The sequence below is a fragment of the Camelina sativa genome, chromosome 6, assembly GCF_030686135.1.
Source record: "Camelina sativa cultivar CO46 ecotype springtype chromosome 6, ASM3068613v1".
Lineage (NCBI taxonomy): Eukaryota > Viridiplantae > Streptophyta > Magnoliopsida > Brassicales > Brassicaceae > Camelina > Camelina sativa.
Genome location: NC_141885.1, coordinates 23,372,525 through 23,383,352, shown reverse-complemented (window position 1 = coordinate 23,383,352; position 10,828 = coordinate 23,372,525). Strand labels below are relative to the sequence as shown.

Sequence of the window (10,828 nt, the reverse complement as noted above, 5' to 3'; positions counted from 1 at the left end):
CTTCGGTGGCCATAATTTCGAATATAGTATTTAAACCATGATTTCTATATTAGTAATGATCCAACCAAAAATCATGCGGATCCTTGTCTCTTATTAATGTTTTTATGATAACTCAATTATACCCTTTTCAATTTCAATTAATTGAGTTCTGATATCATAATTGAGTGGCAATTGATGTAAATAAAGCTAATATTTCGGATATTTTACTAAATGTACTCTTCTTTTAATTATAAGAAGATAACTAGAGTGGCTTTTAAATTAAGTAAATTGTGTGCGTTTTAGTTAAATAACGCTATCCTTAGTATTATCGAACAAAGTACATCAAATCTGTATCATAAATAAACTACGCACAACCGAGTGCTTATTTCGATAAAATTAGTTAACGTGAGAGATTAGAGATCATGTCTCAAATTTTTAAATAAAATTATGGATAACTTACTTACCTATAAAGAGTCAAACATTTACCTAATTTATGAAAAAATGTAAAATTAGACGTCAACATCTTTCAAATAGACGTTAAAAAGATTAATCAATCGAACCGACACTAATACTATGTTTTTGTTCTTGTTAAAAAGTTATTAATTTCTTTTAAAAAAATACGTCGGTTACTCTGTTTAATGGATTTTAAAGTTTACAATAAAGTAGTAAAGTTGTATATATTTTGTCAAATATTTAAAATTTTTAATAAATTTTTTTTTGGTAAAGGGCCGGGGTATTACCCCAGGTTTTATTAAAAGAGCAAAGAACAATTACACACGAATATGTCTCAGGCACAAATGACCAGCAGCATCCGCACGTAGGAGTCCATCAACAGACTCCGGGACCGTGTTAAAAACATGAAAGTCTAAAGGAAGAGAAAACGCATAAGTAGCTAACCCATCAGCAAGATGATTTGCTTCCCTATACACGTGTCGAAAACGGACTATCCAGTCCCTCGTAATAAAGCCATGGCACAGACGTACCAGGAAGGACAGAGGATGAGAGTCTCCTATCCCTGTCGTAAGGTAACCAACCACCAGTTTCGAGTCCACCTCCACCTCCAACCTCGTAACCTTTGCCTCCCAAACAAAACTCAACCCGTAGTAGACGCCCCAAAGTTCAGCCAACTGCGCCGAGCAACGTCCAATACGTACTGCAAAGCCACCACACCATACACCCACACTATTCCTCAACACCCCTCCTGCGGATGCCATACCTGGATTACCCCTTGACGCTCCGTCAGTATTAAGCTTAAACCACCCTTAATCAGGAACCACCCAGCCAATTTCTCGGACCACCCGTGTTGTCGCTCCGGAGTGATTCACAGTAATCGACTGTGCCTTTGTCACATCCATTGTAAGCTTCTTTACAAAGGAGACCCGATCCCTGCAGACCAATTTCTCCCCAAAAACATCACAGCAACGCCATTTCCATCCCCGCCAAACAGCCAGTGCAAACATTGTTGCCCAATCCCCGTCACAAGTACTTGTCCCCTTATCCAGGTTATGGTACATCCACTCCAGAAGAGACATTGTAAAAAACCCTCGTCGCTTACTTCGTGGTAAGATTCTGTTCCATAAGCCAGAATATAAAAAAAACACATCACATTTTTTTTTTTAAAGTATATTATTACTTGACCAAGCGCAAACGTCACTTTCAGTTGCAGTTCTTGGTGGGAACTGTTCAAAGCTCGCCTTTAGCTGCTTATGATGAACGTAAGCCGGCCGGCGATTCACCCGGTGGATGTTCTTCCGATGGCTCCAACTACCGGAGCGATCGATAGACCACCAGTGAGGATGAAAGATGTGCAGGGCATGCCCGGAACCACCGGCGGTCTCATCCTCCGTCTCTCTCAATTCATCCCTGCTCTCATCTCCGTCTCCGTCATGGTCACCACCTCCGACTTCCGCTCCGCCACCGCTTTCTGGTAGTCTAAACTGACTCTAGACATAGAATTTTAGCAAATTCGATGAATTTAAGATTCTGTAAACTTTTAGGGTTTTTAGTAGGTCTTTGGAATCAAATTTGTTTGATGTTGGCTTGAAATTAGGGTTTTGATATGAAATTAGACTTCTTGGTTTTGAGAAATTGGATTTTAGTTTGAGCAATATTGGGTTTAGACAATATGAATCTGACAAAGCTCTTATGATATGTGACAGTTGCTTGGTTCTTGCGGTTAGCTTGCAAAGCCTGTGGAGCTTGTCTCTTTTTATTGTTGATGCTTATGCTCTTCTGGTGAGAAGAAGCCTTCGAAATCACTATGCTGTTCAATGTTTCACAATCGGAGATGGAGTAAAATACCTAATACAAATATCAATCTCTTGTTTTTGATGTTTTAATTAGTTTACTAAGAGGTATTGCGAATGACTGTTTTTTCCCATCTCTCTCATTTGTTTGCAGGTCACATCAACCCTTACGTTTGCAGCTGCATCTGCGTCAGCTGGCATAACTGTACTCATCAACGATCTTGGACAATGTAACGTGAATCACTGTACGAGGTTTGAGACCGCCACAGCAATGGCCTTCATCAGCTGGTTTGCTGTGTCTCCTTCCTTTATTCTCAACTTCTGGTCCTTAGCCACTCACTAAAATATATAGCACACAGGATAAGTTCAGAGGAATCCATCTTCCTAGTATAATGTAAATAAAAGGGTGGAGGAGTATAATTTATCCCTCCATTAGCTTATTAATGTTTTGAAACAGATTTTTACATTGGAAAAATCATGGTAGTTGATCTTATCGGTTAAGTGAAGTCATGTCATTTTTTCCACGAGTCATCTAGTTTATATCAACAAGATAGTGATATATGTGGAATCTTGAGGTAGGAGGAGAAGGAGAGTGAGTGGTTGGGTTTGGCTGTTTGGGTGAATAGATGATGTTGAAACGTAACTTATTTGTAGATTCCAACTTCCAAGTTAGATAAGGATGATGCATAATGATATGGAGTGATATGATTTGCCAATTTTGTGTGTGTTTTCGTATTGAGTTGAGAGGAAGTGTAGCAACTTAAACTTCTCCATAGTGTCAGGAGGTCCGACGTTGAGTAACAAACAGGGAAGTTAGATATATGATGAATTGAAATCAATCAGTAGTATTCAGTAACGCAAATCTTCTTGTTTTATAATTTTCGTCTCTTGTCCAAAAAGTAAAGAATTGATGGGTGTGATGGAATGGAGTTTGACCAATTCGTTTAACGAAAATATTATAAAACGGTAATTTTCACATGATACGTAATGAAACCAATATTTTCGTTTGTTGGTTACTAAAAATCTACGAATGACAATACTTGACTAAAGTTTCCAGCTATGACCATGTTTTGCCTAGCGTAAAGACCGGTTCGATGAAGGAAACAGAAAAAGTTGTGACGCAATCCATCCGCAACAAAACGATCACAAGGAGAAAGCAGTCGCTTAAAAAGTCAAAGAAATCTGAAAGTACTAATGCAAAAGTTTTATGATACTCAACTATGGTCGTTCTAAACAGTTAACACCTTAAAATCAAACCGTTATTTCTGCGCCCTCACGGAACCTAAGAGGCAAGAACACAACACAAGCGGGGCTAACCACAGTGATGTACAAGTGCAAACCTTCTTCAAAAACTAAAAGTGAGCTCTTTGCCTACTAGTATTTATAAACCAACCCAAGGATCAAATAAACATTTGGAGTTACAATATGAATTCAGTTAAAAGGACCTGAGAGCTAAATTTCAAAAGTTGATTTATCAATACAAGGTTATAAGGTTGGTGTTGTTGTATAGTACTGCTTCTTTGGAAAACTATCCCACGAAAGAGCCTATGAAACATCTATGACAATCCAGGATTTTTCTTACCAGTGGACTATCGCTGACAACATATCATGAAGATTATTCTAACGGGGTGCCTGTCGTGAGCGACACTTTAACCGTGAAGCTTCAAGCTCTTGTTTTAATTTCTCTATCTGAATGAGCAATGCCGCATTTTCCTACCCAAGAGACAGTGAACTAATGAGCCATGAGCATCCAACGTAAGACGATACAAAAAGAATTTGAATTCTTGAGTGGGGAATGTCACCTTTTGTAATGACTCCAGCTTTTGATTGCCGTTTCCATTCCCAGATGACTCTTTGATCTGTAGGAAAACAAGACAATGCTCAAAATCAATAGAAATAAAGAAAGAAAACTACACTCAAGGACTCAGAGTAGTGCTATGCGCTTGATGCTTCCTGATCAACGGTTTTCAAACACATAATGCACAAACGGCGAAAGAAATCTAAGTAGAGAAGACAAAGCTGTCCATTCCCATAGCAGATGCAATTATTTGAGAATTACAAGGCAACCACATCACTAGTGACAGTCTTGTTCAGTGTCACAACAAATACATTCAAAAAAAAAAAAAAAAAGAAACATTTCTACAAGGAGGAGCTTAGAAAAATACCATAGCGAGCTCTGTTGTACATTTAGAAGCTTTCTCAGCTTCCTTATCAAACATTCTCCTCCAGTCTGCAGATTCATCCATTGCTTCTCTATTAGCCAAATCAAACTGTTTCCTACACCAATTGTAAAAATCTCAAAATCATTCACATTTACTTGAATGATTCTAACACTAACCATAAAACCCCTAATTCCATAAATTGTAGCTGAGATAGATAACGAAAAGTCTCTATTCACATAAAAGTTGGAAAAATCCAAAGCTACTGAAATTAAAGACCCATCAAGAAAAACCAATACTTTAAGCAAATCAACAACACGAAAACACAGACCTTACAATGATTTAAACTGAACCAAATAGAGAATTAGAACCGTTTTTCACAAACCTTAAGCGTTCAGTGTCATCTGAAGACAGAGTATAATCGATAGTCCAGAGCCTCAAGTAAACAGCGATACCAAGAACAAGAGCTAGAACCAAACCCACCAGTATCGTCTTCCTCTCAGATCCTCCCGCCATTCTAGAACATCCACGACGAGCTTGCCCCAAACCAAGAAGCCTCTCTTCTCTCTCTCTCTCTCTCTCACTCCCCAGCAAACAAAAGAGTCAACGATTTGTTTTTTCGGGGTTCAATCAAACCGGAGAATAGTATTAAACTAAACCGAACATAACCGGATTAGTGAAAGCTTCCTTAGATTAAAAAGCCCATTACAGGCCCGACTACGAATAAGGCTAAACTCGTAATTTCTGCTATTCGTAAACCCTAATTTTAACCTCCTTCAAAAACCTTTGGATCGTCACCTCGAAGCGCCTCCTCGTTTCGGGACTCGATCGTAAAAGAAACCCTAGGAAAAACCCGAGAAAGGCAAAAAAACACCGACCATGCCGCCGAAGTTGGATCCGAGTCAGATCGTTGACGTATACGTACGCGTAACAGGAGGAGAAGTCGGAGCAGCGAGTTCTCTAGCTCCAAAGATCGGTCCACTAGGTCTCGCACCAAAGAAGATCGGAGAAGACATCGCCAAGGAAACCGCCAAAGAGTGGAAAGGACTACGTGTAACCGTCAAACTAACGGTGCAGAACCGTCAGGCTAAGGTCACGGTGGTTCCATCGGCAGCTGCACTCGTCATCAAGGCGTTGAAAGAGCCGGAGAGAGATAGGAAGAAGGTGAAGAACATTAAGCATAACGGGAACATATCGTTTGAAGATGTGATTGAGATCGCGAGGATCATGAGGCCTAGATCTATTGCTAAGGAGCTGAGTGGTACAGTGAGAGAGATCTTGGGGACTTGTGTGTCTGTTGGGTGTACTGTGGATGGTAAAGATCCAAAGGATATTCAACAGGAGATTCAAGAAGGTGAAGTTGAAGTTCCTGAGAATTGAAGAGGGTAATGGTTCGTTTGTTTCTTTTACTTCTTCTTCTTCCATTTGAGCTTTTAGTTTCTTCTACTTATGTTTTATGTTTTAGAGAACAACGACGACCGACTCTCATCTCAGTTTTGGATTGTTATTGCAACTTATTTTTATTTATCCAGTCCCAATCTTTATGCTACTTTTCAATTTTATACGAAATGCTTCCAACTTTGTCATAGGAATCAGATTATTGAGTATGAACCTAGCTTTTGTTGGTTAGAGTAGAGAAATGTTTTAGGATTAGAAATGAGAAAGAACAATGGCGATCCTCATTCAATCTGCCTGCATTCCCCAAATTGTGTTTGTCTCTCTTAAATTGGGATTTAACATACACATTGGTTAGAGTAGATGGAGATAATGATAAGTGAAGTAGTGTGGTCTTTCCCAATACACAAAACTCAATAGACATTGCGAATATGAAAACATTTCACTCGATTGATAAAAGGAATCACACACAAATACGAGTAGAAAACAGGAAGAAGAAAAGAGGGCATATTGTAAAAAAAAAAAAAAAAACCATGAGCCCGATTTCTACATAAATAATAATGATGACCACATTTTGTTGTTGATTGTGGCTAAGTTCAAACGTTGGCTGCACTTCTGAAGGATCCGAGGGACTTGGACCCTGATGCCCTTAGAACGAATTGGTGGTAGAATGCAGCAATCGCAGCTCCAATGAATGGTCCTACCCAGAATATCCACTGTAATTTACATAGACCAGAAAGAAAGAAACAACATTTCATTATTTTTCCGTCAAAACCAATAGAAACATATTTTGATTAAGATAGGAGTAGAACATACGTGGTCATCCCATGGCTTGCTCTCGTTAAAGATTACGGCAGCTCCGAAACTCCTGGCCGGGTTAATGCCTGTTCCAGTGATGGGAATAGTGGCCAAATGTACCATAAACACGGCAAACCCAATCGGGAGTGGCGCCAATACCTTTTTGCAAGAAGTAACTCAAAGTATTAATTAACCATATCATGTTAAGTTTACTAGTACTTGATAATATATGAAGAGATTAATACTAACAGGAACGTGGGAGTCTCTAGCGTTTCGTTTGGGATCAGTTGCGGAGAACACTGTGTAGACAAGGACGAATGTTCCAATGATCTCTGCTGCGAGTCCAGCGCCTGTGCTGTAGCCGTCGGCTAGAGAGTTAGCTCCTCCACCGTAACGAACGTAGTAAGCGCTTTGAAAGGCCTTCACAAACCCAACTCCACAAATAGCACCCAAACACTGAGCCACCATGTAAAGCACCGCTCTAATCAACGTCACCTTCCGGGCCAAGAACAATCCGAACGTCACGGCCGGGTTTATGTGACCACCTTCAAAAACGTTTTGAGGTTTAATATCAAATACACAAGAAACCAAAGGATACGTTTATAAATGTCACAGTTTTAAAAATAACTGAATCGGTCCGGTTTGATATATGATACCTGAGATACCGGCGGTGCAGTAGACAAGAATGAAGATCATGCCACCAAAAGCCCATGCGATGCCGAGGATTCCGACACCGCCGCAGTCAACTCCACCGGCGGTTGTGTCTGACTGAATCTTGTAGCCGATGACTGTCAAAACTGTGACGTACAAGAAGAGGAGAGTGGCTACGAACTCGGCGATGACGGCTCTGTATAAAGACCACTTGGTAAGCTCATCCGCGTCAAAAAACGGAGTAGGCGGCGGATCTTCGTAGTCCCTTGCCTGATATCCCTCGGCTCCTTCGACGCCTTTAGCCATAATAAGTTAATGGATGCTTCTTCTAGAGTTTCTTAGCTAATTAAGAGAAGTGTTTTGTTTGTTGTTTGTTGTTGGACTTGTGGTTGTGAGAGATGAAGAGCAAAAGGTTCTTTATATAGAGAGTGAGCTCTTCTTGGTTTGTGATACTGTTTATGTGACACTTTTGATTTGATGTTACAACAACAATAATGTTTTTTTTTTTAAAAGACAATAATGTTTTGTTTTTGTAACGATTACATATGTTTGTGAATATAAATACAGGAAAAAAAAATTAGATGCAAAGAGCAATCATTTTCTTTTCTTTTTCTTTTATCTACACTAATTTTTATATTCTTTCTAGATTTCTTTTAACTACTTAGTAAGTTAGTAATCTTATTTAATCATCAAATTGACGTCAAGTAAGTTGTAAAGGTACACAAACCTGGTGAACCAATTTGAGTGGGATGTAAGTAAACTTTGAAGTAAAAACTATTTTTTAGTTATTTTACATTTACATGAAAACATTAAACGAAGAAAAACTGTGACTATTTCCAAATAACTCAATTATTGCTATTTGCTACTGACTTACTGGAGATATCAACATCCCAAATTCACGTCACTAAATTTTGTTAGGCATATCACCCCAAAAAATTTGACCGTTGACAAAACAACCAAAAACCAATAAAACGTGAGCAAACTATACAAGTGAACAGATATAAACAATGATATATCAGAAATACATTTATGTTTACATACATTACCTTATCTACAAGCTTTACCCACATGCATAGGTACTTTAAAAAAAGTTTTTTTTGGCAAATATTGAGATTATATCATTTGTAAAAGTATTTGTCACGATCGTGTCACGAAACTTGTGTGTTTCCTGCCGTTTCGAGCACATTCTGGATCATTCCTGCATCTTTTCCATGATAGTTTGGTAGAGCATCAAATTATAAAGCGAATCATATTTTGTTATAGAGAAATGAAATTATATTTTGAGTCATTTTATATGAGTGATCTTAAAGAACCACGAAAAGGTTTATTCAGTGTATAAATTTATTAGAATTCAGAATAAATTAGCACATTTTTTCCATAGAGAATATTATACGTAACCATTATTTTACAAACGAAAGCGACAAATACAAATATTAAGCTGAGGTTGGAACTCTAATCCAATGCTAGCAGAGGAATGTCGCTAAAACGATAAGGATATTGTGATGTGGCAAAACATTGGCCACGAACACAATACTACACCACATTCCTTTTGTCTGTATGTATACACTTTTGTTTTTCTAATTTAGTTTTAATTTTGTATACAGAATAGTGAGTGGGGATACATACGTAAGAAAATTGCTTTTGGAATTGAGGGTGGAAGAGAGAGCAAATAATGATTATTGTTACCACAGTCAACAATAATCATAACGTGGCGTTAGAGGAGTGGTTGGGTGGAACCGACGGCTTTACTGAGTTGGACTTAGTCTGTATGGACGGTGCCGATCCAATTGTCGGAGCTATCTCTATTGGGGCGGTTTCTCTGCGGTCTAGTGGACCCGAGTTTCATCATATTTTCGACCTATTTAGTGGAAACAGAACCCGTGAAGCGACGCCGTTTCTTTTATCCTGTCCATGTGATAATTATGTTATAAATATAATGGTAGGGTACTGCTGAAAATACTCTTAATTCTTTCTTCTTTTCTTCCATCTTAGAGCATGTGCATTGGTAGAGGACAATTTATGGTCCTTCAAATATATTAATCTTATTTTGAGAGTTTCTTAAGTTTAGTACGAGTATTGGTGTTCCTCAGAGTTGGTCCCCTGGAGAAAATAATAGATTTATTAAATTAAAAAATTAATTATTTAAATTAATAAATAAAAACATATTAAAGTTTTAATTTAAATAAAACATATAACATTGACATTAAAAACATTAAAAAAATAAAAAGTTACAAAAACTTGAAAAAAAAAAATATACAATTAAAACATGAAAGATAAAAAACATAAACCATACAAACATCAAAGATAAAAACAAACATTTTATTCAATTCATAGAATTTTTTTAATCAATCTTCATTATCTGGAAGATGTCCAAAGTTAGTCCAAATATGCTCAATCAAATCTTTTTTTAACCGTTCATGGACTTTTTTATCCCGAATTTCTGTAAGACGAATAATCGTTGTGCTCATATTTGAACTCAAGCTGGCGGCACCGACGGTATATGTTTGATCCACATCTTCTCCGTGTTGAAATTCAGAAACAATGTTTCGGTAACTGTATGTTCCTCGTTCATCCTCGACAATCATATTATGGAGTATTATGCATGCTCTCATAACATTTGCTATTTTGTTTTTATCCCATAAACGAGATGGATTTTTAATAACGGCGAATCTAGCTTGCAAGACTCCAAATGCACGCTCAACATCTTTCCGCACAGCTTCTTGTTTTTTAGAGAAGAGAGAATTTTTCATACCTTGTGGAAGCCGGATAGATTGTATAAAAGTGGCCCATTTAGAATAAATACCATCGGTGAGATAGTACGCCAAATTGTACTCACTTCCGTTGACAAAGTAGTTGACCTCTGGAGCTTTACCGTTAAGAATGTCATCAAAAACATTTGATCGATCTAGAATATTAAGATCGTTCATAGTACCTGGAGCTCCAAAAAAAGCATGCCATATCCAAAGGTCGTACGAAGCTACCGCCTCCAGCACGATTGTAGGTTTTCCGGTTGATCGTGAATACATCCCTTTCCAAGCTGTTGGACAATTCTTCCACCCCCAATGCATACAGTCAATGCTCCCAACCATCCCGGGAAATCCACGTTTTTCATTTTCATAGAGTAGTCTTTCTAGGTCGTCTGGTCTGGGACGTCTTAGGTATTCATCGCCAAACAACAGGATTATTGCGGCGGTAAACTCGTGCAAACATTTCCGAGCTGTTGAACCACCAATTCGTACATACTCGTCTACTGTGTCGGCGGCAGTACCATATGCCAATTGGCGAATTGCTGCAGTACATTTTTGTATAGGTGACAGACTAGCCCGACCGGTTGCATCCTGGGATTGACGGAAATACTCGACTTCTGTAGAGAGACGTTGCACAATACGCATGAACAATGGCTTGTGCATGCGAAACCGTCGCCGAAATAAATAGTCCGGGTATGTTGGAGTATCACTGAAATAATCATTCCAAAGATTATTGTGGCCTTCTTCTCGGTTTCTTGAGATAAAAATCCGTTTGTGCGGCTCTGTTGGTTCTTGAATGAGATTAGAATTTTCGGCATAATTATCAAAATATGCATCAAAATCATCATCCATA

The 10,828-nt window shown here is 38.3% G+C and overlaps 4 protein-coding genes across 6 annotated transcripts; 2 read left to right on the top strand and 2 right to left on the bottom strand.

Annotated features, from left to right (window-relative positions):
* The first annotated feature begins 1,419 nt into the window (after positions 1-1,419).
* Positions 1,420-2,749, top strand: LOC104792507 (CASP-like protein 5A1). 2 transcript variants are annotated; one of them, XM_019246957.2, is made up of 4 exons: positions 1,420-1,540; positions 1,640-1,906; positions 2,139-2,271; positions 2,380-2,749. In XM_019246957.2, the coding sequence occupies exons 2-4, from the start codon at positions 1,686-1,688 to the stop codon at positions 2,566-2,568; spliced, it is 543 nt and encodes a 180-aa protein (XP_019102502.1). In that variant the 5' UTR covers positions 1,420-1,540; positions 1,640-1,685; the 3' UTR covers positions 2,569-2,749. The 2 variants fall into 2 exon arrangements, with proteins under 2 accessions (XP_019102502.1, XP_010516979.1); XM_010518677.3 differs by lacking the exon at positions 1,420-1,540 and having other exon boundaries at positions 1,543-1,906.
* Positions 2,750-3,605: 856 nt separating this feature from the next.
* Positions 3,606-5,128, bottom strand: LOC104792505 (uncharacterized). Of its 2 annotated transcripts, none has more exons than XM_010518676.3 (4): positions 4,770-5,128; positions 4,391-4,502; positions 4,028-4,084; positions 3,606-3,938 (listed from the first exon to the last, which is right to left on the bottom strand). In XM_010518676.3, exons 1-4 carry the CDS (start codon positions 4,898-4,900, stop codon positions 3,846-3,848), a joined length of 393 nt encoding a protein of 130 aa, XP_010516978.1. In that variant the 5' UTR covers positions 4,901-5,128; the 3' UTR covers positions 3,606-3,845. The 2 variants fall into 2 exon arrangements, with proteins under 2 accessions (XP_010516978.1, XP_087310673.1); XM_087454547.1 differs by having other exon boundaries at positions 4,391-4,495; positions 4,770-5,012.
* A 135-nt stretch (positions 5,129-5,263) lies between these two features.
* Positions 5,264-5,933, top strand: LOC104792504 (large ribosomal subunit protein uL11y). Its single transcript, XM_010518675.3, has one exon. It carries the CDS (start codon positions 5,264-5,266, stop codon positions 5,762-5,764), a length of 501 nt encoding a protein of 166 aa, XP_010516977.1. The 3' UTR covers positions 5,765-5,933.
* A 276-nt stretch (positions 5,934-6,209) lies between these two features.
* LOC104792503 (aquaporin PIP2-2) lies at positions 6,210-7,762 on the bottom strand. The gene is made up of 4 exons (XM_010518674.3): positions 7,234-7,762; positions 6,827-7,122; positions 6,596-6,736; positions 6,210-6,495 (listed from the first exon to the last, which is right to left on the bottom strand). The coding sequence occupies exons 1-4, from the start codon at positions 7,532-7,534 to the stop codon at positions 6,376-6,378; spliced, it is 858 nt and encodes a 285-aa protein (XP_010516976.1). The 5' UTR covers positions 7,535-7,762; the 3' UTR covers positions 6,210-6,375.
* Between the last annotated feature and the right edge of the window lie 3,066 nt (positions 7,763-10,828).

Bases quoted from the DNA above. Each gene is read 5' to 3' on its own strand.
- LOC104792505 (XM_010518676.3), bottom strand. From the start codon at position 4,900: ATGGCGGGAGGATCTGAGAGGAAGACGATACTGGTGGGTTTGGTTCTA. The intron at 4,503-4,769 runs GTTTGTGAAAAA...CAATTGGTGTAG, and splicing joins GATGACACTGAACGCTTAAG to GAAACAGTTTGATTTGGCTA. The intron at 3,939-4,027 runs GTGACATTCCCC...TCTCTTGGGTAG, and splicing joins AGCTGGAGTCATTACAAAAG to GAAAATGCGGCATTGCTCAT.
- LOC104792503 (XM_010518674.3), bottom strand. From the start codon at position 7,534: ATGGCTAAAGGCGTCGAAGGAGCCGAGGGATATCAGGCAAGGGACTAC. The intron at 6,737-6,826 runs GTTAGTATTAAT...TCTTGCAAAAAG, and splicing joins CTAGAGACTCCCACGTTCCT to GTATTGGCGCCACTCCCGAT. The intron at 6,496-6,595 runs GTATGTTCTACT...TGTAAATTACAG, and splicing joins GCAAGCCATGGGATGACCAC to TGGATATTCTGGGTAGGACC.
- LOC104792507 (XM_019246957.2), top strand. From the start codon at position 1,686: ATGATGAACGTAAGCCGGCCGGCGATTCACCCGGTGGATGTTCTTCCG. The intron at 1,907-2,138 runs GTAGTCTAAACT...GATATGTGACAG, and splicing joins CGCTCCGCCACCGCTTTCTG to TTGCTTGGTTCTTGCGGTTA. The intron at 2,272-2,379 runs GTAAAATACCTA...ATTTGTTTGCAG, and splicing joins GTTTCACAATCGGAGATGGA to GTCACATCAACCCTTACGTT.
- LOC104792504 (XM_010518675.3), top strand. From the start codon at position 5,264: ATGCCGCCGAAGTTGGATCCGAGTCAGATCGTTGACGTATACGTACGC.